This window comes from Terrapene carolina, unplaced genomic scaffold, assembly GCF_002925995.2.
Source record: "Terrapene carolina triunguis isolate 2854851 unplaced genomic scaffold, T_m_triunguis-2.0 Scaffold193, whole genome shotgun sequence".
Taxonomy (NCBI): domain Eukaryota; kingdom Metazoa; phylum Chordata; order Testudines; family Emydidae; genus Terrapene; species Terrapene triunguis.
Genome location: NW_020664544.1, coordinates 47,867 through 75,504, shown reverse-complemented (window position 1 = coordinate 75,504; position 27,638 = coordinate 47,867). Strand labels below are relative to the sequence as shown.

Below are 27,638 nucleotides of genomic sequence, written 5' to 3'. Positions count from 1 at the left end.
TGTGAAAGGATAAAATGAATTCTTGCTATCAAGTTTGATGAGCAAGGTACTAGTGCTAGGAGTGATATGGCCTCAGGGATGGAAGGAGTGAATGAGGGATTTTGAAATGGTTACAAAAGTAAAATGGCATTGCACTCAAAGTAACAAAAGTGTGCCTAGTCAAACTCAGGTGCCAACCATACTCCCTTCAAAAGTAAAACAATGACAGTGGAACAGATGTGCCCAAGTTCAACAACACTGAGTGCTTCACTGGAAACGTTGCAGGATCCCACAGGCAGTGTGCATGTGAACTCACACTATTACCTAAGTAAATGAACAATAATGAGTTGGTACTTCTCTAAAGAGATAATACCAACAAGCTTAGTTTCCTCTTCCTTGCAAGATTAAACTGCTTGTTATGTAAGGACCACCAACAGCCTAATCCGCTTGGGCTTCACTCTGCAGTTACGAGGCAAAAGTGGCCTTCTGGGCTCTCACGGAGGCTGCTCAGTGGCAGAATAACCAGGTTATTAACTAATCTGACTAAACTAGTCGTTTCCACTAGTGTGAACCTGAATTATTTTGTACTACTACAAAGAGTAGATTCTTATTCCTCCTCCTGCATTCCTGACAAGGTTAGATTTTAGGGGGCAGAATCTCCCTCTGAAGTTCTAACTCTGTTCAAGTCATGGTGGGTGTTTTTAAATTGAAAACAAGCCTGTTTCTCAACTCCCCTCCCCCCAAGAGGATTTGCATGGTAAGAGCCAAACACAAAGTACAGTCTTCCTAAGAAGAAACTATACCTCTGGACCAAAACAAACAGTCAGGATTGCTAGTGACTCTCCCTCAGATTTCCACCTCGCCCAGATACAAGTTGTCTTTGCAAATTGTATGTTTTATGCCTCCCATACTATCCCAAACCTTCTCTAGAAAAACAGTGCAAGAAACATGAGATCACCTTGAATAATTTGCCTACTCTTCTTGGATTATCTGCCTGCCCTTTCTTCATACTGCAGAAACAAATCCTAAATGAATTCAAGAAACATTCAGCTTTCTCCTACAACTGCCTCCCTTGGTAGCTTATTTCATCTCTCTAATACTCAGTGAAACAACTATGTCAGCAACTGTGTTTATTGTTTTACTTGTGTTTGAGGAAAAGTAATGCAGCATGAAGACACTTGTAATATTAAAAGGCACAACACACGTCAGGAAAATTAAGTCAATTAATATATGGGATGAAGGTATGGCAGCTGAAGTAATGGTAGTTGTATTCACCTTAGCATGGGGGCTCTGAAAACTGTGTAGCAGCTTATAAAATCTGAATCTCAAATCCGAGTTTTGTTGGATATCATTATCTCGCAGAACATCTCAGGCATGTCCTGTAAGAGGATGCTTTGCTGTCCATACTGACCCATCAGCAAGGAGACATAACAGAGGAAGGCAAAAAGAGTTCCCAGGTAATTGCCACATTAATGTAGCTACTTGGAACTCTCAACCTGACTTCCCATCATAAGACTAGAGCCAGTTATGTTATCTCACTCAGCTGGAGGGACAGGTTTCTCTCATGAAAAAATATTCCAAATAGTTTCTTCAGTATCTTAAGAACTGAGGTTAAAATACTTACAAGTGGGGCTGAGATTTCTTCTGAAGTTGGAGATGTTGGTGCATTTTTTTTCTTTTCTGGAACAAGAGCCTTCACAAATATAACATATGGTTTAAACTCTGGTGTTCTCAGGTGCTTTACTGCCTGTGAGTAAAAATATACATGAGCTTTTTATGTATGTTAAGGAAAACTTTTACATGATAAATTTAATGTATGAAACTTCAATTATCGGTTCCAACTGTTCTTAGTAACTTCAACTGTAAATTTCTCATTTAAAACCCTATGTAAAATACTGTAAGTCTGAGCATTATATCTGTAATTCTTCAAAAAAAGAAACTAATATAATGTCAGTGTCATTGCACACAGATCTTGCTGTGCATTAAATCTACAGAAAGGGGAAGGTGATACAAGAGAAAAGGGTATAACTTGCCTATTAGGCCAAATTATCCTTCCTTTCCATTCATAACAAGGGGACAAAACCCAAGAAATTGAACTCTACTTGCTTTGACAAGAGTATTTAAAGTTATTTCCTAATCCCAGACACATGGCCTGGGCCAGTCACTAGCATAAGAGAGGAGTCAGTACCCAGTGACAGGTACAGCTAGAATCTCACTTTTTTTTGTGTGGCCAGAAGGACTGAGAATGCAGAGCCTGTTTCTGGTGGGGAAAAGTTCCATGTTGGCTTACACAGGAAAGGAGGATGTGCTTGCATCTCTCATACTGCAAGGGCAAGCTCCTTAAGAAACAATAACTATGTAATACACTGGGGCTTTTAGGGCACACTTTGCTTTTTGTTCATCAAGGCTCAGCATTGTGAACAGTCCAGTTCTGCTGAGCCAGCACTCGGACCAGCTGCTAGATTCACAAGACAGGCAAGCATCATTGCTTTCTGTAGAGCAATTAACCAGGGACTGTAAATAGCATTATTCATCCTAGGAGAAGTCAAAGATATTTACTTTGCTTAGGAACAATCCAGCAGAAACCTTTTTCCATAAAGAGGACAAAATATGAGGAAAAGACACCGCACAATTCTTCACTTACACCTTTCTGTGACCTCCACAGTATATTCATCCCAGGATACACTCTTACAGCTGTCATCAGTATTTGAGTTTGTTTTTCTATTAACTTTAATATTTTTTGTATAAGCCATCACACAGGGACAAGTTGTAAAATTAAGGAGGCTGGTGTTTGAGCATAGCTCAACCTACAGAAAGGTATATGGTCTTTAGAGAGTGCATGAACTAGATACATATAACGACAAAAAATGTCTGTTCCAGCCATCTGCTATCTCAGACCCCCGATATCAGAATCCCTGTAGATTAAGTAAATCGGAGAAATGTAAGGTTAACCTGCTGGCACCTGATGCTGCAGCAGCTATACTATGTAACAGGAAATTGGTGCTTCCATGGCACTGGTGAGATGAGAGTTTTATTATAATAATGTCCTAATACACAACCTTCCAGCTGAAGATCCCAAAGCCCTTTACAAACATTAATGACTTAGTGTCTCAGGGTATGTCTACACTACCCGCTGGATCAGTGATTGATCCAGCGGGGGTCAATTTATTGCATCTAGTCTAGATGCGATAAATCAACCCCCGAGTGCTCTCCCGTCAACTCCTGTACTCCAGCGCCACGAGAGGCACAGGCAGAGTCGACGGGGGAGCGGTAGCAGTCAACTCACCGTAGTGAAGACACCGCGGTGAGTAGGTCTAAGTACGTCGACTTCAGCTACGTTATTCACATAGCTGAAGTTGCATAACTTAGATCGTCTTTTTTTTTTCCCCTCCCCCCCAGTGTAGACTAAGCCTCAGTTTCTCCATCTTTGAAATAAGGGTAATAGAAATCCTCCTTACACCACCCACATGAGAGAGATGATTAAGAGCACTAATGATTTGCCTAAGGGTACACTGGAAGTTAGTGCACAGCCAGGAATATAACCTAGATCTTTCAAATCCTATTCTTGTGCTTTTGCCACTAGGCAATTCTTAGTCTCCAAAAATCTTAGGTGAGGAATCCTACAAGTTCCAAGTTCTGAAACCAGGAACAGCAGCAATATCCTCTCAGATATGGATAAGGTGCAAGGTAGCAGCTAATTAATGTGCATAGGGTCTCAGACAAATGGGTGCACATTTTATTTAATTTATTTATTTTAAACTAAGAAAAGAGGAGTCTGGTACCTGATTATGTCCTTAGCAGGTATATTGGAAAGGGAAAGCCTCAAATTTAGAGCCTGTCTACATGGTTCCTTAGTCCACATTAGCTGGGGCGTAAATTCTAATCTATGCCAGTGTGTTGCCCACTAACTGGCCCCTGTGGACACTGTTCATGCACACTAAAAGTTTTCTAGTGCACATTAATGTAGGACTGTTTGAAACAAGAGCTTGACACAGGCCAAGCCAAGTCTAAGGTTTGAAAACAAAGCCATGTTGGAATAACCCAAGTGTTCAAAGCAAGGCTTTACAATTGTTCTTACCTGAAGGAAAATGTTTTGGGTTTTTCCTCTGCTTAGCTAACCTGAAAGCAGCCCAAATATGTGGGTTGTTTTTGTTTGGTTGGTGGTTTTTTGTGACTACACACATGTCCCACCTTTACCTCCTCCCTCCCACCAGACACAATTCTTGGGCTGGAACTCAGTATGAGAACACTAAGCATAAACAGTGGTTTGCTTTAGTTTAAAAAGTTGAGAGATTGAACAGGGTGTAAAACATAAGATACCATAAAGCCATATTGTGTTTTCCATACTTGTGTATGGCTTGTAAATTAATAATGCAATGCAGAAAGCTGAAATCTGTGCAGAGGGAATTAATAATTCTCTAGTAAAGATTTTAAAAAAGTGATACATTTTCATCTATAAAGCTTTGGGGGAATGTTGTTGTTTTTTTTTTATTTGCTCCCTCTAGTAATTTTTTTACAATGTTCATGTTTGTTTGAACACAGTATATTTAACTTTCTTTTAGTGTTAAATTTGATTTGCAGTATAACAGATCAAACAAGTTTCAAAGCAAATCAGATTATGCTGTTTTTTTTTCTCTGTCCTACTCATGGCCATATGTAACCCCAACAGGAAAAGACTCCATCTTCTATTACTTCTCCTCATGGGAAACAGACTGTTTTCCATGTTTAAAGCTGGTTGAATACTGCAAATCCATGTCCCTGAACATTCCTTCACATTCTGAATGGCTACACACCAACATTTTTCTTCACATGAATGTTTAGGGAATGCCAATTCTTCATCGAGAAACCCATAATTTGCCTACGAACAAGGGTACTTTCTATCATCCTTTAATCACAATTCTCATTGTTAGGTTTTTATTCTGTTTTAAAAGTTTGTCATCCAATCAGGGAGCAGGAATAATATCTGACTCTGGCCAATCACATACTGCAAATAGCACTTGATCCTGCTATCTGAAGTCAACAGATTTCAAAAGGAGTTGGATAAGGCCCTTGATAATGAAAAGTCAAAGTGAAAAATTTGCAAAACAGCTCAGAGGCTGAGTTTCTTCAGCTAAGGTATTTGGTGACTATCTAAAAATGAGACGGAAAAATCTAGATTGGGTCACAAACAGAGGAAGGGGCTAAACTAGTTATTTGCCACAATTTCTTTCCTTGATTTTGTGCCACAAACATTTTAACTTACTGAGGTGGCTGGCTACAGCGGCATGCTTATTTTATTTCTGATCGCTGCTGCCGGCCCCCCAGAATCAGACGACTTTATAAAAGCAGCTATACTTACTTCAGGTACCACATCCACCAAACAAACTTTATTTTTGGCCATAACAGATTGGATTGCCTCGAGACTTGTTCCATACAGATTCTCTTTGTATTCTCCATGTTCAACAAATCTAAAAAGTTAAGGTATTTATACTCCATGAATATATGCCACAAAGAAAAGGAAATTTAAGAACTTTGACCGTTTTCCCCCAAACAGGTTACATTTGTTAATTCCAGGGAGTCATGACAAGTTGTCTTCAGGGATGCTGTAACAATTCGTACAGTGGGGGTGCTGAGAGCCATTGAACCAACCTATAAACCGCGTATATGATGGAAATCACTTCAAGCCAGGGAGTGCAGCAGCACCCCTAGTTCCAGCACCTATGGGTGTCTCCCTTTACAAAACTAGTGTCTGGCGTTCAGAAAACTGAGACAATGCAATCAGAAGTCTCCTTCCATTTGAGGCACTCAGTATGCTTTAGGATTTTGAAGGAATTAATATGTACATCCCCTCTCTCCATGGAGAAAGCTGAGGCAAAGGGAAGTTCAGTGACTTGCCAAGGGTCACAAAAGTCTTAACAGAACCCAGCTTCCCTGATTTAATTACAAGTCAACCCCTTTCTCTCGCACAAAATGACAGTAACAAATACAAAAGTACCACTGAATAAGCATGGGCCCTGTGGAGTATATTGAGCAAATGGAACGTCCTAAAAGAAAAATTTCTCTTGGACTATGTATCCTTATTTGGATGTTCTCAAAGGAAGGTGGAAATGTTATAAATATTGCAGAAAACCACATCCAAGCAGTTTAGGACCAAAATCTGACCTACCTTGAAACTATTAGTTTATGATGGGGAAAGCAAACAGAAACCAAACCAGTGCATAGAGCTCAATCTGTTACCATCACAATTTCAACAAAAACTCCACTCTTTTAGGGCACCTACAAGACTCTGCATGTTTTTGTGACCCTTCTGGGGGCTTAATAGCAACAGTTTCCCCAGGGCATCAGCGATCAGTGAGGCTGACAAATAAGGAACTAAAGGAAAACTGCCATGGTAATTTCAGCTGAATTCTAAAAATAGAGAAGGGGGAAACCTCACGTTTTCCACAGAGAACAGTACAAAGCTAGCCAGGAAAGAAATGTTCAGGCTTCGGGGGGGAGGGGAGAGAGGGATTTAAATTCTATAGCAAAACCTTGCATTAGCAGGAAGTGGACTGGATAATCCAATAGGTCATTTACATTCCCAAAATCAGAGTCTAAGATGATTACAATGAATAAGTAAATAAAACTTGCCAGCATACATGTACCAGAAACTAGCAGTAAAGGTAGTTAATGGGACTGCCACTAATTAGGTAGCAGGGTTGGATTCTGCCTCCTGCGCCTCTTTCCAACCCTTTACTGTTCCTGACTTGCCTTTCAGTCAGGCTTTGAGTGAATCTATACTCAAACTGAAAACAAAAGTTTACTGGAAAAATTGCCCCATCCCATTGTTACACTAAACTAGGTATGTATATACTATACAGCTTGACAAGCAACATGTTGAAAATGTAGCCACACTATTTCTGTATGTTAAAACAAACCTACTTGTTATGCTGTACATCTATCTCAAATGATTGCTTAGAGACAAAATTGTATTCCACTCCCTCTTTTTCATGACTTTTCTTTGACCTTGTGGTATCTGGAAGAGTGGAAACAGTACCATGAACATCAAACATGGGGTAGCAGTTAGAGGTTGGATGCTGACTTGCCTTTGTTTAGTCTTAGGTTTTCATGCCTCCAAAACTAAATGGACACACACCATCAAGTGAAAAACAAAACTGAAAACAAAAATCCATTTACCTGTATAAAAACAAAACCTTACAGTAGATTAAAATTGAAATAACTCAATTAATTTACTTCATCTTTTATATTATAACACCCAAAAGGCTACCAATCAAGGTCAGGGTCCCACTGTGCTGGACACTGTACAAATATATAGGCTGACATGGCCCTTCCCTCAAAAGATTTGAAGTCTGGGGCCCTGATCCTGGTGGAACCCTGCATCGTTGTAGAATCAGTGGAATTGCTTATCTGGAGCAGTTGGTGGAATTATAGCTCAATTTATCACAAGATGAAACGAGTGAGTGAGTCAGACAAACAAGAGGAGGGAAGGAGGAAAAGCATGTAACCTGCAGTCAAACAGTGCACCTCTGCATACAGCTTGGTGAGTACTTTATTTAGCTTTTTAATTCATCTCTGCTTAGGCAATGAAAACAGACTCAATTTCAGTTATGGTCTGGGTCTATCACAAGACATGGGCTTGATGCAGGAATTATGGAGAGAAGTTCTTTGAGGTTCAGTGTTGTGCACAGGGTCAGACTACTCCAATGGTCCTTTCCAGCCTTAAACTATGAAGCTTTTGTTTGTCAATTTTGCATTTATGTTGTATCCTTGGCACAACGGTGCTGTGTTTTGGGTTGTAAAATATGCAAAGGTTGTTTATTTGGCTTCATTTTTTTTTAATGTTTCCATTGGAATTTTAGAGGGACACTGAAACATCTCTTTTTAAATCTGTAAAACCCTGATTTTCCAAAAACAGAGTTGAAGGCCAAATTCAACCTCTGTCTTTAAGATAGTCTAGCATACATAAGTTTTTACACTTTTTTCTTTTTTTCTTGCACATGGCACGACCATAAAAGTTCCTAGGGAAAATGGTATCACTTCTAGTAAACAGGCTACAAATCTCTTGTATCACTACAGCGTTTAAGAAAATTAAACTCTCAAAAGATGCCCAAAACCCCAATCACAATTTTAGAACAGGTAATTCATCACAAAACAACCTGGAAACCGTATAAAGGCCTTATCCTGCTCCTGTCTAAGTTAATGACAGAATTCCCATGGCTTTCTGTGGGAGCAGAAGCAGGTCCTAAAAGAGTAAAAGGAAATCAGATGCGACTCACTGGAGATAATCATTAGAAAATAAAATCAGCTTGGTTTTTTTCAGCATTTTTTCCACCCAGAACTTCAAAAAACCACAACAGGTTTGTTTGAGTAATTTCTTTTTTCTCCCCCACGCTAACTAAATTAGTGATATAACTGACTTTCAATTCTTGCCTTTTATATTTTTTGAAGTAATAATTTCTTCCCTATACCTTTTTTGAGTGCCATAATGTCTTTCAGTGCAGTGACTATTTTAAATCTGGTCTGACATGTATGGTGTTAAGCTCATCATTAGTCCTTGAGACATGCATTCTATTTCTATACATACACTATGTGTTTTATATATTGTTCACATTTTAAAATATTAGTAATTCGCTATCACAAGCTTCTTTCAGTGTTCTTGCTTTTGAATCCAGTAACTTTAAAATTGCATCATGTAGCTCTCTATTCTTGCACAACTCTTGAAATCAAATTTTATTTTTTCCTTAATCCAGTTACAGTAGGGCAGTAAGTTATTTTCCAAGGTGACATATGACATTGTAAAACTGTTACCTTTAGTATATTCTGTTTCATTATTTCAAGATTTTATATAGCAATAAAATACCAATGTAAAGCACAGGAAAACAAACCTGTTTGCTATCAAAATTTGAGCTCTTGCCTGTTGTACAATTAATCTCAACATTAACACTGTAATTGATGTTTTTTTGCTTTTATTTGTCGGTTTGGTTTAAATCAATAGTACTCAGACCTCAGTGGTTCAGGAGCCAAATTAGCAGTCAACATTACCCAGAAGAGCCACGGTAGTGTGAATTCATTGTTTCATTTTTCTATAGTACCAATCATATTTAAACAGTATATGATGGGAAATATTTAGTTAACTCATTTGTGTGATAATATATCAACTTGCAATAAGTTATTAACTTAGCTGGTTAATAACCTAGTAAAAGCATCCTAATTGGTTAATAATCACTGTTTAATATCATGGGCTACAAAGAGCCACAGGACACCATTAAACAGCCATTTGCAGCTCGAAAGCCGCAGTCTGGGTATCACTGTTTTGTTTATTGATTCTCATGATTAGCTTAAATCTCCTGATCCTTGGGATCTAACCTGTGGCTTTTGAATGCATGTGGTTGGCAACACTTGTATATTTGTGCTTTGAAGTCTAGTGCACTCAAATGCCCATCCACTAGTGTAAAACCCATTACTTTAAATTAGGATAAAGTATAGAAATGATAGATTTGGTGGCAAATATTTATGGGAATGAATCCTGCTCTGCTGAGAAACACACTGCACATGGACAAGCAGAGCAGAGGTGAATTAAGAAGAAAATCTAGAGCACTTGATAGGTAAAGACTCAGAATGCTAACTGTTAAGCCTAAAAATTATTGGTTTTCTTTGTGTTCTCAACTCTCACCAGGACCAACACCATATTAATGTTCAATCATGGATTCACATTCAATATGTTAAGCAAAAGTCACTATATGTAGATAATTTCATTTCACCTCAGTTATTTTGTCTGTTACCTCTTCCTCCTCCTGTGGAATTGTTCTCTCTGCTTTCTCATTACAGCATTGTTCATTCCTCACTAATGCTAAATTATCTACCTGCTCTCCTCCTGTAACACTGATTTTTTTTTTTATGCCATATATACCATCTATATAAGTATAGCGCTTCTTTCCTTAGCTTCGAAGTTGTCATTTCTTTTAATTTCCTTAAAAGAAATGACATTAGTCATCCCTCTACTTTAACAGTACACTCTGGTGACCATTTGCAAATATACAAGCTAACCATGAAGGTGTAATCACATAACTTTCCAATGTTACAAGTACATCACATTCAGATTTTAAAAATTAATACAAATTATGAGTGTGTGATGCACATCTTTAACAAAGGGCTATTGGAAGAGAAACATGTCAAAGCCAGCAATCTAAATCAGATGTGTGTAAAATGTTTGGAAGACAAATTGATCAGAATAACTCTAAATCAGTTTTTGGGGCACTCAGATAAGATACATCATGATATTATTGCAACGTTCTAAACAAACTGCTAATTTCAATCTGTATACCATCAGCCACCATCTCTGTATTACTGATAGACCATAAATTCATACATCAGCAGAGCACAACCACAGTTTGGAATATGTTTTTAAATTCCAATCTTCCATATCACTGGTTCTGTGTGTATGAAGAGAATTAACATGTTAATCAAGGCTTCAAAATATCAGTCTTCTGTTTTAAGGAGTTTGCCCGTTTTATTGCTATTTCTTAAGATCAATATTTTTCTCTCTAATTAAATTGATTAATTAAAACTCTGTAGATAATCCAGCACCATCATCTTTAAATAGGAACAAAGAAGCCTACATTTTTCTTCACTGAATCATAAGAAATGTCTCATTTTAATTCTAACTTCAGAGATTTACAGTTTAATTTCCCCCCCCTGTAGTCAGTCTGCTTTTCTCAATATCCATTAAAAAAATGAATCTGTTCATTTGGGAAAGTGTAATAAAAAAAAAAGCGAAGGCGCTGACAAGATTCTAGATTCTGTGCATACCAGAGAAATGTGATATGCTGAGTCAATAAGAGACAAATGCAGACCCTCAAAAGGAGGGGGAAGAACCAGCAGTGGCTCCAGGCACCAACGCACCAAGCGCATGCCTGAGGTGGCAAGCTGTGGAGGGCGGCCTGCCGGTCGCCATGAGGGCGGTAGTCAGGCAGCCTTTGGCGGCATGCCTGCGGGAGGTCCGCTGGTCCCGCGGCTTCGGCGGAAATTCGGCGGCGGGTACGCCGAAGGCACGGGACCGGCGGACCTCCCACAGGCGAGCCGCCGAAGGCAGCCTGACTGCCCTGCTTGGGGCGGCAAAATACATAGAGCCGCCCCTGGGAAAAACTTGAGCTACTTCTGAAAAATGCATGTAAATAGTGTGGGAACAGGAACAGACTGGACAGTGGTGTAATCAATCACTAAACTTCTGCATGCAGTATACAGTCAAAGGTGGGGACAAACAGATTCCTGTAACAGTTACTTACGTGGAACTGCAACACCATACTCCTGTGGATTCTCTGACACAACTTTCTGTTTGAGCTCATTTAGTCTGGCTCCCAAAGAACCTAAGCAATAAGGAAATGAAAACTGACGTGTTTTTGGGTGCTGAAAGAAATATTGCAAACAGAATGAAGGAATTTATTCAATCTCACAAATGGGATGCATGATGTAGGAGAGGGCTTAAAGAAATCTGTACACAAAACAGCAAGAACTCATGCCCCACCCCCATTCTACCTTAAAGAGCATCACTAGTAGCAGCTTGAGTCTTAAATGGCAGGAGACCAGATATTTATCCAGTCACTCTAGCAGAAACTCTATGTTCATAGCATTTAGTTTTTCTGGATACCCCCCCCCCCGACTCTAAGCCACCCTGGAAAAATACCTAGACTCAAAGTTGCTAGGCTTACTGAACTGCAGAAAATCTTACTGAGCCTCCTTTTCTCTGACATCCAGTTTTTTATAAATTATTCTAACAGGTAAACATGCCTAGGTCCTGGTCAAAATTTTTTGGCAGGAAATCAGGGTAAACTACAGGACCTTGCCTAGACCCAGAGTCTTGCCTTATAGCTTCTGGAAGGGAATTTTTTCAGCTTTTCATTTTAAAAGGTTTAAAAAAAAATTGATGGAAAATGTCTGACCAGTTTCGTGACATACCAATCAAAACTACCAGTCTCTGCTTTTCTCCCGGCTGCTGCTGATATTTAGTGACTTCTTCATATGTTAGGAATTCGGATATGTCTGCTTGCTTTGCTTGATTCTGATTGTTGTGTTTCTCCTTTCGGCTCAACCTAAAGCTCCTCCGCAAACCAGCTAAAGAGCAAAATATAACAAACATTAAACAAAGTATCTTCCTAGCCAACTATCCAAGCTGCTTGTCTTTCAATAAGAACTAGTATGGTGAAGACTGGCTTGCTGTTATGCACCAGTTTGTTTATAATGATGGGGAAGGTTGGGAATAGTAGAATTCTTAACTCCATAAAGAGATACAATGAACCCCCTACTGTAGCATAAATACATCTATTCCATGGAAAGGTCATGACAACTATCTGCATTTGCTTATCAGGTGGAAAACTGTGCAGAGGAAAGAGGTATTTGAGTCTCCACAACAAAGGAGCTGCCTTGGGATGAATTCTTCTTGAATCTTCTGGAGTGGTGCCAAGCTCAGGCTTTGTCAGTGGCCTGTTGTATCCTTGCATGCACTTTTTGAGTTAACAACTCACATGAAAAATTCAGATGAAAAGTAACTATTGATTTAAAGAGAAGCACATTATTATACACACTATATTTTACAGGAAAGAGTACTGGGAATTAGGTTCCTCACCTATATATTGTCCATTGAAATATCCCTCACAGTCACAATCTTCTGTTAATAAAAATGAGAGAAGGGGAAGCAAGATGTTACAATACCTATGTTATCTGGTTTGGGGGGAAGGCTTTGCATCCTGTATTATCAATATAAATAAGTATTAATGATACAACTAGTTTAGCCTATGGCTAATGGTTTATATTAAATTGCCATTTAATGTCCCAGAATACATCTCTCAGAATTTTTTTTTTAATCACATCTGCTCAGAGTTGCTGTTAGTGAACATTTAAGCACTATAAATACTATATGCCCATAAAAACAAAGCAACTCAGAGGAAGGGCTGGTATTCATTCTCTAACTTCCCTGGTACATAGGACTGCAAGTGGATCTAATAATCCAGGACACTTCTTCTTGCTGGACTCCAGCACCATTCAGTGCAATAGTGAGAACTACAGACCAAGCATTACTCTGAACTGAAACTGAGAGTCAACAAATTTAATGTTAATGTTTCTGTGCTAATCTCTTGTTACAAAGATGGATAAAAAGCATATCATAAGAATAACACTGGCTTTTTATCAGATCTTTGGGTCATTCATATACAATAAAATATACAAACCAAGAGCATGCACAGTAAAAATGTCATCACTAGAATCTGCAGAATGTAATAGGTGTATATATAGTAATACTAAAAAAAGGTCATACTTGCTCACTTACTGAAAGAAAAGAGCTTAGCTTTTTATACTTTAAGGGCACGCCTGAAAAAACGTTACACACATTAAAGGCAACATGCCAACTTTACTTAAGTGAGTAAACACAGTGTTTTACATGATCGAGTCCTTAAATAGCAGAAGATGCCAGTCCAAAGTAAGGGCTCTTCTTTTTTCTGTCCCTGATATTTGCATGTCAGTCCAGTAACATTAACGGGGTCTTTTCTTTCAATGCAGGTGCATAACAGTGAATTGTATGTCTACTGAAACAGAAAATATTTGTAGTAACTTTAAGTGTAAGATTCACTGTTAAAGGACCTTTTTTCCCCTCATCGCTGTAACTAGCTGTTTCCTTCTCTTCCTCCCTCCTAGACCCTCTCCCCCAAAAGCTAAGTCACTGGCCATCTGATGACAGAAGGCAATTTGTACCATGAACAAAGTCAGTGGAATTAAATTTCAACACCTAAGATATCCTTTTCTAAAGGAGCACATTGAATGTGCGAGACTATCAGCAGGAACAGCAGTTAATTAAGAAAACACCTGCTGTTAAAAAGACACACGGAAGTAATACAATGGCTATTATAAACAACATGAACTTAATCCAGTTGACTAGAATGAAAGTAACGTAGTAAAATGCAGTCCAAATTAATAGCCAAGAAAATGAAACACGATTGATACTGGTGTCCCAGAAGGTGTCAAGGACTTTTTTTTTTCTTTTGTATAACTCCAAACATAGCAAGTTCTGCATCGATTTATAATTCCTGTTCACCATATGGCCCTGAGCAGGCTGCAGAACATGTAAATTAACACAGGATTTGGCCCACAGCAGCTAACAAGAAGCACTTATCCTAGATTTGGAGTAAATTGGAAACAGTATTTTTGTAGATACCTTCAGGTTAATTCTAATTCAGAAAAATGGCTGTAGGAGCAAACTGTCTTTAGCATTTCCCTTTGCTTTGGGAGTGCCTGTCTGTTTAGGAAAAGGCATTGCTTGTTCATACCAGGATAGGCAGAGTACCTACCTTTCTCAGAAGACTGATCATCTGCAGTTAGCGTAAAAGATAGAAGTGAGACAGTTAAAAGATGGGGAGCCAAATGAGTGATAATCACAATGGAATGAAGGGAAGAATCTTCTTGGCTGTGAGACTACTCAGTAAATTATACTAAAAGAACCTATGAAGTGATGTCTCCCCTTAATATCTCCACACCAGCTCAGGAACCTTTGCAATCTGAGCTGAGGGGTGAAAACATTATTTAAATCCAGCAGCTCTGGTTAATTGGCTTCCTTGAGAGTGTCTTATTAAAAGCAGTAGGAGGCAATCTCCATTATATGCATCCTAACAAAGGCTAATTGAAACCATTTTATTTGGAAACACTTTGCTTTATAAACATATCTGACAGCTGTCTTGTGTGTACACTCTTCCCTCTCTGTAGCTAGTGTGTGTGTGTGTGTGTATGTATGTGTGTGTGTGTGTGTGTGTGTGTGTGTGTGTATATAAAATAGTACTGAAAGGAAAGCAGATGGTGGGTGTGAGAGACCAGAAGCTCATTTGTTGCACGGGGGAAGCACATTCATTGATACCTAGCTTTATTTACTTGATTTCTGAAAACTTACACTTTGGTTCTTCTTCGAGTGATTGCTCCTGTGTATTCCACAGCAGGTGTGCATGCTCGCCACGTGCACCGGTGCTGGAAGTTTTTCCCTTAGCAGTACCCGTAGTGGGGGAGCACCGCTGCGACCCCTGGAGTGGTGCTGCTATAGCGCACTATAAGGGGAGCTGCGCTCTCCCCTCCCCCCACCCCCAGTTCCTTCTTGCCGCCAGTGAAGGTAGTCGGAACTTGTGCTCCAGCTTTGCTGCAGCCTTATCTTCTCTAGCGGTACCGTTCATCGCATCGTTTCTCAACATCAGCTTGGAACGGGGGCATGCCCCGCGCTCCAGGCTTCAAGTCGTGCGACTGTCGCCGCTCTATGCCTAGGAGCGACCCCCATGCTAAGTGTCTTCACTGCCTGGGTGAGACTCATATTAGCAACTGTTGCAAAATCTGTACGTCGTTCAAACCAAGGACTAAAAAGGAGAGGGACTTCAGACTTAGTTCTCCTGATGGAGTCGGCGTTGGCTCCGACCCCGGTGCGCAGATCGGACTCGGCACCGTCCGCCGCGTCGTCGGTACACAGCGAGGCCCCTTTGACCAGCAGGCACCGCTGTGGAATAGACAGGAGCAACACATCTCGAAGAACGCCAGTTACGGAACAGGTAACTGTCCTTTTCTAGCTGGCTTGGCTAGTGCACAGCCGCATCTTTATTTTCTACATCAAGGTGGCAATACTGGGGCAAATTCTAGCCTCACCCATCCACATGGCATTCTTACTCCAATAAGAGCTGAATGTAAGCATTCACGGGCAGCATTTAACCAGTTACGCTTTGTGGTATCACAGAACTGCCACCCAGACTTCCATCCCACATTCTATGATCCCAGGATGAGTATCATTTTCTTCTTCTTTGAGACTATTTACCCACCCCCCCTCCATCATTAGTAGCAGCTGCTGCTGCTAATAAACATCCAATAGCTGTTTCCTTTCACATGCTAAAGCTTTCTTATGGCATAGAATGGGATAGTGATGTTGAATTCTCCTTTCAGCCTGAAGCACAGAAGTCCAGAGGTGGGAAGTGTTCCCAACTCTTGTTTGTTTTTTGTCATGAATCTTGGATTATTTTGTGAGGGCCTTTAAAACCCCAGTTTTTGAAATCATAAGATTATGTGATAATCTCAGTTTCCCCCTCACCCCCTCTTTTCTTAGTTTTAAGTACATTTCCAGCCCTTGAGCTTACAAAGAAAAGCTTGAAAATGTGACACCCCCCATCCCCACCCACAGACACCCCTAAAGCTCTAAGCCCAGCCGGTAAATAACAAGTCTAAACTTTATTATGTTTAACATCTCATAATTTTTAAATCAATCTTATGACTTCGGGGGCTCATTCATTGGTTTTCTTTTTTGTTGTTTGTTTTTGAATGCCTGGGACTGGCAATACTGGGCAAAACTTAAAGCCAAATCCTTCCATGTGACAGCTAATAATCATTAACATCTATGACATCAGAGTAACAAATATTTAAGCACATGATTAAAATCATGTCAACCTACTGGAAAGTTGATATATCAACAGTGAATTCATTGAAGAAATAAAGATCTGTTGAAACTTACATAATGGCTTCTTTACAGTTTTGGAGTTTTGCAGAGTGCCTATAGTTCTTCTATAATTCAAACGCCTAAATATTAAATAGTTATACATGAGTGACTTATAAAGAGAAATTTAATATAGACAGTTTATACATATGATGGTATGGCGGATGAAGAATTAAAGCTTTTTCTTGCAACACTTTGCAAAAGGCAAATTTATCTGATTCTGGCTTAGATGCATGTTTTAAATATTAAATTTAATGACTTCAAATTGTCATTGCTGGGTAACAGGTGGAAAAAAGATGCCAAAAGATTAATATACCAGGGAAAGACTATCACAGAAATACAGATGCAAGTATGAAAAGGGTGATTGTTTCCAAAGTACATTTGTTTCTATTCCTACTGGTTTTTTTCCATCTCTGTACCAAAGGTAAAACAAAACAAAAAAAGTCCTAATTTCATTCTCACTTATGAAAAATGAGCCAAATTCTACCATCAGATTCTCCCCACCTACTGAATTCAATGGGTAGTCAAAGGTGTGAGATCAAGCTCTAGTCCAAAATACATAATTTGAAGATACGATATTCAGAAATTATTCAGGGCCTGCCAGATGATCTTGGAGCTTCATGCTTATTCCATAAAAATCTAACAAACCAACTGAGCTAGCTGGAAAAGCATCTTGTATGGAGATGAAGTGAGACAGCCATGAACGACTCTAGAATATTTGAGTGCTCAAATTATTAGACCAGCTTCTAAACTTTGTTTTATTCTCAAAATTTAGCTACCTGCTTGAAAACTACTTTTAACAAAAGCGATTAACTTTTCTTCAGACAACTGCACTTTGCACTGATCACTGGAGAACCTTCCTTAAAGACAGTTATTTATACTACATACCAGTACACCACTCCATCATGGGGGCTAAAACAAGATGCCCAGGGATTTACATTATGTATATTCATGAGTGGGGGAGGGGGGAGTTTAATCCCTTACACAAGTCCAGAGCAGCCCCAGATCGGAGAAAGAGGAGTGCCAGAATCTTCATTTTTATCCCCAGGAAGGGGAATGATAGCTTTCCCGAGATCAATATTTGCAGAATTCCCAATAGTCTAGAACACATTAGAGGAATACCAGCTACACTTAACTGATGTCTATGTACAATACAGCCAGGTTAGGACAGCTCCTGACAAAAATATGCTGGCTGTGAGTGAGCTGCTTTGAAAATTGGCTCTGTGGCCGTGGTTTTATGTTCACGCCCCCAGGGAGTGCTCACTAATGAGATTACAGCCTGAAGTACAGCCAAAACATTTTAATTAAAAAGATGAACTTTGGTAAACAGCTGAACCCAGCTCTTTGGAAACCGTGGCAGCCAAACTGAGTTACAAGTACATACAAACAACACTACCCCAGAAATTCACTTTAATGGTGACCATGGTATTAACCTTCCCCTTGTACATACTCCAGTGCAAACACTGGAACTACCAATGGGTGCCAGTGGAGGGAGTGTAGGTAGCATCTTTCCCCTCTTCCCCTGTAGCCTCACAGCAGTGGGACAGGATTCACTACTTGTTCTCTCGAGCACTAGGCTGTGCCCTCCTAATTTGCTTGATGTGTTCCATAGCCACAAAGATGGGTCAGACCCATGACCGCCTTGCCTATTATGCTTTGGACAGCAGCACATTAGAGAGTGGTGAATGCTACAGTAAGGTGCCTATTAAGCACAGTTCTCGCCAGCCTCTGGGTCAACCTGACCAGATGTAGAAAGATGCGTTGGGATTAAGGTTCAGATATGTGTGGGAGAGGAGGTTATTACAGACTAATTTTTTAATTAAAAATGCCAGTGCTTTATAGAGTTCAGATGCTTGGCAAGTAGCAGCAGTATACACTTCTAAATAACAGCACCAATTTGTTTTGCTGCCAGTGTGTTTGAAAATTTACAACCTACATCAACAACCTCCTTGCATTTAAGGAGCTCAGATCTGGCCTGACACTCACACTTAATATTTTAGTCTAAGGTAATATCTGATGCTTTTCTCATATTGTTTTAAGAGATCAGCATGAGTAAAAACTCAATACTAGTACAAAATATGTGACATAGATGTTGAAATCATTGCAAGATCCTTCCACCTGCTTCACTTCAAAATCTCATGCTGTTCAAAGACATCTCCATTTGCTGTAAATACAACGAAGAGTCCGGTGGCACCTTAAAGACTAACAGATTTATTTGGTCATAAGCTTTTGTGGGTAAAAAACCCCACTTCTTCAGATGCATGGAGTGAAAATTTCAGATATAGGCATAAATATTATACACTGGCACATATACATTCTTCATGTGCCAATGTAGATATTTATGCCTATATCTGTAATTTTCACTCCATACATCTGAAGAAGTGGGTTTTTTTTTACCCACAAAAGCTTATGTCCAAATAAATCTGTTAGTCTTTAAGGTGCCACCGGACTCCTTGTTGTTTTTGTGGATACAGATTAACACAGCTACCCCTCTGATACTTGGCATTTTCTGCAATGTTCATCAATAGCATTTACAGGCAACAGCCTCTTTTAGACGTTCTCATTTTTGCATAATGCAGCCTTGTTTGTCATGGAAACTTTATAATAGCTCTGAACATTAAAACAAAAGGAAGCCTTAATTACTACACTCTGCTGCTGCAGTAATTCACTCCCACAGAAGTGGTAACTTGGGCAGGCAGTTCTGGTTTCGGTTTCCAGAAGCAGAACTCTCTCCTGAGGAGAAAATGGGGAACCCCATCCTCCTCCAGGAAAAACCGAAGTGCTTGGAGTAGTTTCTCTTTGTTCCAGTCTCACCAGCTGTGGTGATTCTTCACTGTCATTTCTCTTCATCTGGACCTTAGCAGTTGTTCAGGGTGGCCTCTTTCAGGTCCTCTCATCCTGAATTGGTATCCCATGGAGGTATTTTTCCCCATCTTTGGCTCCAAGCAGCATTAGCATTGCTGTGCCCCAAATCCCAGTGGCAGTAGCAGCTCTTTAGGTGGAGATGTCTGTAATGAATCCCTAATGGTGAGGGTAGATCCTGAAGCTGCCTCAAAGACTGATCTCCAAGTGACAGAGGTCGCTTTTCTGCATGGCTTCCCTGCTTAGCTCAAACCCAATCAGAAGTTGCCTGGAAAAAAAACTTGGTCTTCTAAGTAGAGGCAAGAGATGCCACTTGAATGGGTAACAATGAGTATCTGGGTATAAAGGGGAAAAGACCCTTTTCTGTTCTTGTTGGTCTGCTGTCTACCTGTAACAGAACATCTTCTTTCAGAAGGGTGATTTTAACATTCTGTAGAAATCACACACAGTCTTACTCTGCTCTTAAGAGGTCACAATTTAATGAGAGCTTGTGGTGCTCAGGAGCAGGCAGGATCAGGTCCTTACTTTAGATAGCGTCTCAGGACTAATGTAAGGCTGGCCATAGAGGGTCAGGACAATTGTCCCTCTAGCCCAGTAGGCAGCCTTCTGACAGTAGGCAGTGCCAGATGCCAGACTAAAAAAACACTTGCTCTAGAATTTGAATAGAAAACAGTTGATCTAGCGCTCTACCTTCAAGCTGTCCCAACACTATTAGTTATCAGCAGTTTCCATGTTATAGTCTATTACTTGTTTTCCCTTATTCTTGAAAAAATAGTTGTTCAGGATCTTCTCTCCATATCCTTGACAATTCCAGACAACGTTTTGATTTCTTCATCTATTATGCCTCTTGGCAGCTTCTTAATTTATCATCATGCCAAAAATATTTTTCATGTGCTTAAATTTATATGCTGTGGTCTGAAACTCTCATTTCCATATCTGTATTACATATTGCAGATTTGGATTATGAACTACAATCTGCTAAATCTACTTGCTGCAGCTCAATCATTTATATATGGCTTAACCAATTTACATAATTTTTAATTAGGAAATTGTGGCAACCTTTCTTCCAGATTTCATCTCAAGTCTGTTTTGGAAATGGCCAAAATGCTAAGTGGTAAAATCAACCTAAACTATACAGCCTTCTTGCATAATAAAAAGGAAGGGTACCTTGTTTCTCCACTTTGGCAGCTGCATTGTATAATATTTTCCATTCATATAGCCCCTTCTACACAAGCATTTCACATTAACAAAATTAATTCAGCCTCAAAACCCTCACTGTGGAGAAGATATAGGAAGTATTATCTCCATTTTGTAGAGGAGAAAAGTGAAGCACAGAGAGAAAAAATTACTTTGTAATCACAAAATATCTTCCAGTGTAAAGTATTTCCAATACTGAAACAAATTTAACAATGAGAATATTTGTTATGCAATGTATAAAGCACCTGTGGAACTCATTACCACATGGTATCCATAAGGTCAAGAACTTACAAAAGTTCAAGGGAGAGACACTTACACTAGGTTAAAAAAAAAAAAGGAGAAAGTGTGTCAGCCTTCATGCTTCAGGACATAAACTAACAAGTTACCACCTGAGCTAGGAAGGCTATTTGCATAATTTGTCCATTTTGAGGATTTTAGTACCTTTCTCTGGAGCTTTTGGTATTGGCCACTGTCAGAGACAGGATGCCGGAGTAGATAGCCTCCTGGTCTGATCCAGTGTGGCATTGCCTATACTTCCTGTCATAAAATAAGAAGTAATGTCCCCAAACAAAGCACGAAAGCACCACAAAAATAATATAACATTATGGTTATGATTAATGAATGTATCATCCTATAACTTTCACTGACAAACCTTTCTTGGAACTGTTTTGAAGGGATCAATCCTGCCCTGAGGTTGGTATCACCAACACGCTTTGCTTGCCACCATGTTGGATCATCCTGGCTCACAACTTCTAAGATGTGTCTCCTCTTAAACGGCAACCCTGCCTCCTGACAGGGAATGGCTTTGTCCTCTTTTGGATTATAGCAGAAGAGTGCCCTCATAAATACCTTCAAGAAAAAATAACATACTCTTTGCTGCTTGTCCCACGTAGAATTTTAAAGCACTTTTAGAATGGCATTTCCACATCCCTAAATATTATACGGATTATACGTGGTTTCATACTGAATTGGAAGAGTATCAAGCTACACTTACATACAAGTTTGATTTGCTCACTACTGTAGAAAATGTGACTTTTTCTAGGTAGTATCAAAAGAAATAGTCTGGTAGCAAACCGAGGCCCAAAGAAGGACCAAGGCCTCACTGCACAAACATCTACACAGACAGTCCTAGCTGAAACCAGCTTTGTCTAAATAAGGACAAAATGCAACAACTGGATAGAGGGAAAAATAAGGAGAGGGGCTAGGAAGGGGGCAATATGGTAACAGTAATAGAAACACAAGTTTGTGTAGATTAGCTATTTATTTATAAAAGTTACAGGATTCAGTATCTACAAAACATTTTTTGCAGGGCTGCCCAGAGGGAGGGGGGCAAGTGGGGCAATTTGCCCCGGGCCCTGCGAGCTCTGGCCCTGCAGCGGTCCGGGTCTTCGGCAGCGGGGGGCCCTTCAGTGCTGCCGAAGATACGGAGCGACTGAAGGGGCCCCCCGCCGCCGAAATGCCGCCGAAGATTCAAACCGCCGCCAGGTGAGTACAAGCGCCGCAGTTCCCCCGCTTGGCCCCAGGCCCCCTGAATCCTCTGGGCGGCCCTGTTTTTTTGTACTACACATATGGACACCAGATTTAGAAGTATCTGTAACAAGCAAACTGCCAATCATTATTAGGCATCTTACTATGGTCATAAGAGAAATGGAGCTCGAAAAATATTTGAAAGGATCTAAAGTGGATTTGTGAATTGATTATGGGAGGGTACTTCATGCATGTGGAGCTGCCAGGAAGGAGTCCTTGAAAAGGATTAGCAGACACTGGAGGCTGCAATTGTTGGGCTGGTTCATGACCAATATAGACAACTGGGTAAATACACAGGAGGTTTAGTCATGAAGAGTCTTGAAGGGGAGGACCTGAAGTTTGCATTTATGCAGTGAAGAAGTTGGAGCCAGTGGAGAGACCTCAGAGTGAGTGGGGTAACACTGTCAAAGCTATGTGCCAGGAAGATGGCAGTAGCTTTTTGACTTGAGTGGATTTCAAGAAGGCCAGAGAGGAGATGGTTACAGTTCTCAAGGTTAGAGAGATTGCAGGCCTGGACAAGAGTTTTGGTTTTATGGAGCAAGAGAAAATGCTAGATATTGGAAATGCTACGAGGGAAGATGCATCAAGAGTTAAGGCTAACCTTAGTTCGTGGTAAGCTAAAGTGTAAATCTACCCACTCTAGCCTGCTGTGTACTACATGTTCCATAGTGCACTTTGAAATGGGTGTAGATTAAAGTGCACAAAGAAACTTAGAGTGCACAGCAGCAGGGTCCACATGGGCACTTCATGTGTGACAGGCTAGCGCGGAGTAGATTTGTACCCTAGCTTGTCGCAAAATTAGTGTTCATATGCAGCCTGGTATCATCCAAATTATTTCTGTTTAGCAGAACTTTTTTTTCTGAGAATACCTTATTATTCTTTTAGATATAAATCAATTTAGGGTCTCATTTTGCAAGTGGGATTTCCCACTGAAATCAGCAAGAGTCTTCCATGCACAAGAACTGCAGAACTATGCACTAGATTTATTTTAAAAAAAAAAAAAAAAAGAGAGAGAGAGATTTCAGATGGGTTGCATACCTTGCTGTCCTTCAGACGATCTTCTTCTTTGATGGCTGGAATTATTTTTAATGTTATTGATCCCTGAGACTGAGCCTGAGAAAAAGAGAAAAATACATTTCTTTCCATTGAAATAGTACAAAGAAATGCTGCAGCACACTCCAATTCAGTTTCTGGTATAGTGAATTGTCTGATCATCTCAGCCTTCACATGCCAAACCAAGGCTTTCAACTTTGAAAAGATACTTTTTTTAGCTTTAAGGTGGTTACCATGATGCCCCAAAGATGTCAAGTGTATATTCTGGTCCTTTTTATCCCTTGTATGTATTACCCTGTGCAGTATCCTCTTTATTATGGAGACATGTATAGTGACTCTCAAGCTAAGCCTATATTGAGGCTTGCACTAAAAATCTCTCTTCACGTTTAATGATTACACTTAAGTTTCCAATTTAGACACAATTCACAGAATAATAGAACTGTGTCTTTTTAAGTACAATATTGACTAATTTTTGCAGATAAAATTTAGAAAGGAGCATTTAAAAAGGTTTTGTCATGTTTTCTACATATTTTTTCAGGTCCGTCTAGTTAAATAACTACAGTCCCCAGAAACTCTACACTTCACACACATTTTAACTTCATCTCACATATAGGCCACTTTTGAAACTTTAAAGTTAAACACAGCTATTCCCTTTAGTCAGCATAACAGTTTTGATCTAAAACAAAATTAGCTGATTGACTAAACAAAGCAGTTCCATCTGCCTCCCTGACCCATCAGCTTCATTCCTCAGAGACCATGGTGAGCCAAGGCACAAGAGGGGAGGTGAGCAGTGGGAGAGAAGGTTCTTTTGGGGCTGTGGCCCTGTTGGTATGAGCAGGTATGTGAAGGGGTAGACATAAGCAGGGCTTGAGAACAGGAAGGTCTGAGTGGGGCTTTAAGGGGGTGAGGAGAGAGGTTTGCAGCTGTGCAAGAAGCCTATGGGAGACCCATGCCTCTGAGATGAGGCTTCCTTCAGCTCCCTAGCACACCACATTATAAATACACTGTATATATTTTAATGATATATTTTTTTAATCTGCAATTCTCATGTCATGAACCAATCATGAAAGGGAAGCTCTTGGTCAGAGCCATAGATAACCTATGTGTATCATATTCGTCATGTTCTGAATCAAACTCAAAGTTTCATGCAACTTTCTTAACTTTAAAGCTGAAAGTTAGTTATTCGATTATAAACAGTTGGAATAAATTCATAAGGACATTGTAAAGACAGCCCAATTCTGTCCTCAGTTATACCTGTGTAATATTATTAACTGAGGGACAAGGGTCACCTATCTACTGCTTTAACAAGCCTACTTGGTAATAATAGATCTCAAAGTAAAAATAAGAGCAGACCAAAATCTGACTAATTTCTTCTGGTCGTTTGTGAAGCACAGCAATCCCATTGACTTCTTTTAGCTCATCTCCAACATGGACAAGACCTAAAAACAAGATAACTATATTAGAACTAATACTCAGCCTGCTAAGCTGCTGCTCACCTATTTACCCACACCCATGTTAACCGTATGTACCTAATGACTTTCCATACTAGTCTGGTACTCCTCTGCCAACATTGCACCTTACAGTCTCCTGCCCTCACACTACCTGGCACTCTTCAACTATGACCCATAAGCACCTAAAATGGCAATAGGGAGAGAGAGGACACTTTGCAAACCATGTGTCCCATCGTAATGATCAGGAGGAAGTTTAGTGTCTAACCACACTGTCTGTGTACTGGACCTGCAGTGAGGGACCATTTTTACTGCGCTGTTTTCGTACACTATCTGAATCCCCTGTCTGCACTTCGGACATTATACTGGAATGTATTTGCAAAGATGGACAACTCTTAGGCCTGGTCTACACTAGGCTTTTATGTCGACTTTAGCGCCGTTATATCGAATTAACCCTGCACCCGTCCACACCAGGAAGCCATTTAGTTCGACAGAAAGCTCTCTTTAAATCGATTTCTGTAATCCTCCCCAACGAGAGGAGTAGCGCTAAATTCGACATGGCCATATCGAATTAGGCTAGGTGTGGATGGAAATCGACGGTAATAGCTCCGGGAGCTATCCCACAGTGCACCACTCTGTTGACGCTCTGGACAGCAGTCCGAGCTCGGATGCTCTGACCAGCCACACCCCCGGGAAAATTTGAATTCATTTTCATTTTCCTGTCAGGGCAGTTTGAATCTCAGTTCCTCTTTGGACATCGAGGGGAGCTCAGCAGCAGTGGCAACTATGCAGAGCTCTCCAGCAGAGATGGCCGTGCAATCCAATAGAAAGAGGGCCCCAGCATGGACTGATCGGGAAGTCTTGGATCTCATCGCAGTGTGGGGCGATGAGTCCGTGCTTTCAGAGCTGCGCTCCAAAAGAAGGAATGCTAAGATCTACGAGAAGATCTCCAAAGCCATGGCAGAGAGAGGCTACAGCCGGGATGCAACGCAGTGCCGCGTGAAAATCAAGGAGCTGAGACAAGGCTACCAAAAAACCAAAGAGGCTAACGGACGCTCCGGATCCCAGCCCCACACATCCCGTTTCTACGAGGCACTGCATTCCATCCTGGGAGCGGCCGCCACCACTACCCCACCCCTGACCGTGGACTCCGAGGATGGGATCATGTCGGACATGACAGCGGACGGGGAAGATGAAGAAGGAGATGAGGAGGACGAGGCAGTCGACAGCGCTGGCACCGCTGATTTCCCCGACAGCCAGGAGCTCTTCATCACCCTTACCGAGATCCCCTACCAACCGTCCCCATCCCTTACCCCGGACACAGAATCAGGGGACGGATCAAGCAGTAAGTGCTGTAAACATGTAAACATTTATTTAAAACAGAACGGTAATATTTATACTATTAACAATGTATATTTATAAAAGTGCTGTAAACTAGTAAAAAAATAATCAGGTACAAAACAGGAATATTTACAAAGGTAACAAATGGGTTTTGCATGATTTCTCTGTCTTAGGCTCTTCTCAATTTAGTCCCAAGTATTTTAAAAAAATTTCACAATGTCCGTTACTACATGATTCCCAGGCCCAAGACGCTCCACTCCAAAGTCTCAGTGCACCTACGCGAAAATCCGGTCAATGTGGCCGGGGATCGACGAGAAATCCTCGTAGGAGAACTCCTCGTAGGTCTCGTGGAGGTAGAGCTCAAGCCTGTTGATCAGGTTCCGGGGTAGGGCGATCTTAGTGGGCCCTCCGTGGTAGCAGACATGTCCCCTCCATGCCACAATCAGGTACTCGGGGATCATGGCCCGACATAGCATGGCGGCATACGGCCCCGGTTTTTGCATGCTTTCCCGCAGCATGCGTTCTCTCTGGGTGTCCGGGATCCTCAGGAGGGTGATGTCGCTCATGACGCCCTGCTTTGAATTAGGGAGGGGACTGTTAGTATTGGGACTTTTACAGCCACGCGGTGGAGGGAGAGGGGCAGCATACAGGGATCTTTCCCTGGGACAGCCGCGAGGGGGTGGGACAGGGGCAGAGTTGATGCTGTCCTGATTGCTGGCAGCAGAGACTGGCATTGCTTTCAATGTGAAAGGAGGCCAGTGCTACTGCTGGAGTTTTAAGCAGCCACAAGTCTGCGGCTTACCATTATTGCCCGCTCCAGAAGTTCAGGTCTCCAGCCACAGTTCTCTGAACACTCCAAGACCTCCGCAAGTCCACAGGCACTGAAGGCGACGGCCGAAAATTCGACCTTGTCCTGAGTGCGCATGTGAGAGGTTCAGTGCATGGTCTTGTTCACAGAGAAAGACTAGGTTCTTTGTATACAATTTCATTTATCTGTCTCAGGAATTCACTCCCTTTTTAAAATTCACACAGACACATCTGCGACTGTCTCCCAACCCAGCCTGTCAGCACACTCCCAGAGGCTAGCGCAGATTAGGCGGAGGAAGAAGAAGACGCGTGAAGACATGTTCACAGAACTAATGGGCTGCTCCCGAGCCCAGGCAGCCCAGCAGACACAGTGGAGGGAGAACTTGTCACAAATGCACCGAGCAGTCATGGAACGGGAGGAGAGGTGGCGTCAGGAGGACCAACAGGCTACTGAAAAGCTGCTTGGACTAATGAGGGAGCAAACGGACACGCTCCGGCGCCTTGTGGATGTTCTGCAAGACCGGAGGCAGGAGGACAGAGCCCCGCTGCAGTCTATCTGTAACCGCCCTCACCCGCCACCAAGTCCCACACCACCCTCACCCAAAGTCCAAAGAAGGAGGGGCGGCAAGGGCCGTTAAAACTTTCAATCAACCCCTGCAGACTGCTCTAGCAGTAGAAGGCTGACATTCCCCAAAATTTCATAAGTCCTTTCCTACCCACCTCACACAAGCCCCCGTCCAAGTTTCACCCCCCACGTTTCATGTCTGGTTCGCAATAAAATGTTTGTTTCTGTTCATTACTGTTTCAGTCAGGTTCTTTTGAGGGAGAGTCTGTCTGGAGGGGGGGAAGGGGCTTGGTAATTGGACAGGACAGTCACCTTTAGCAGGGTACAGAGGCGGTGTCAGGTCCAGCATCAGGACACATACACAGTGCAGTCACTGGTTACC

General features: G+C 41.1%; 1 protein-coding gene across 2 annotated transcripts in view; it reads right to left on the bottom strand.

Annotated features, from left to right (window-relative positions):
* The window catches only part of MPP3 (membrane palmitoylated protein 3), a 52,830-nt gene that overhangs the window by 3,010 nt on the left and 22,182 nt on the right, over positions 1 to 27,638 (bottom strand). For both annotated transcript variants that reach the window (XM_026654786.1, XM_024224321.2), the window contains 11 exons: positions 24,449 to 24,534; positions 23,081 to 23,155; positions 21,168 to 21,364; positions 16,475 to 16,539; positions 14,295 to 14,315; positions 12,581 to 12,622; positions 11,914 to 12,069; positions 11,244 to 11,324; positions 6,880 to 6,973; positions 5,318 to 5,426; positions 1,604 to 1,726 (listed from right to left, as the gene is read on the bottom strand). In XM_026654786.1, the coding sequence (XP_026510571.1) occupies positions 1,604 to 1,726; positions 5,318 to 5,426; positions 6,880 to 6,973; positions 11,244 to 11,324; positions 11,914 to 12,069; positions 12,581 to 12,622; positions 14,295 to 14,315; positions 16,475 to 16,539; positions 21,168 to 21,364; positions 23,081 to 23,155; positions 24,449 to 24,534 (1,049 nt within the window). The remainder of the gene's footprint in view (positions 1 to 1,603; positions 1,727 to 5,317; positions 5,427 to 6,879; positions 6,974 to 11,243; positions 11,325 to 11,913; positions 12,070 to 12,580; positions 12,623 to 14,294; positions 14,316 to 16,474; positions 16,540 to 21,167; positions 21,365 to 23,080; positions 23,156 to 24,448; positions 24,535 to 27,638) is intronic.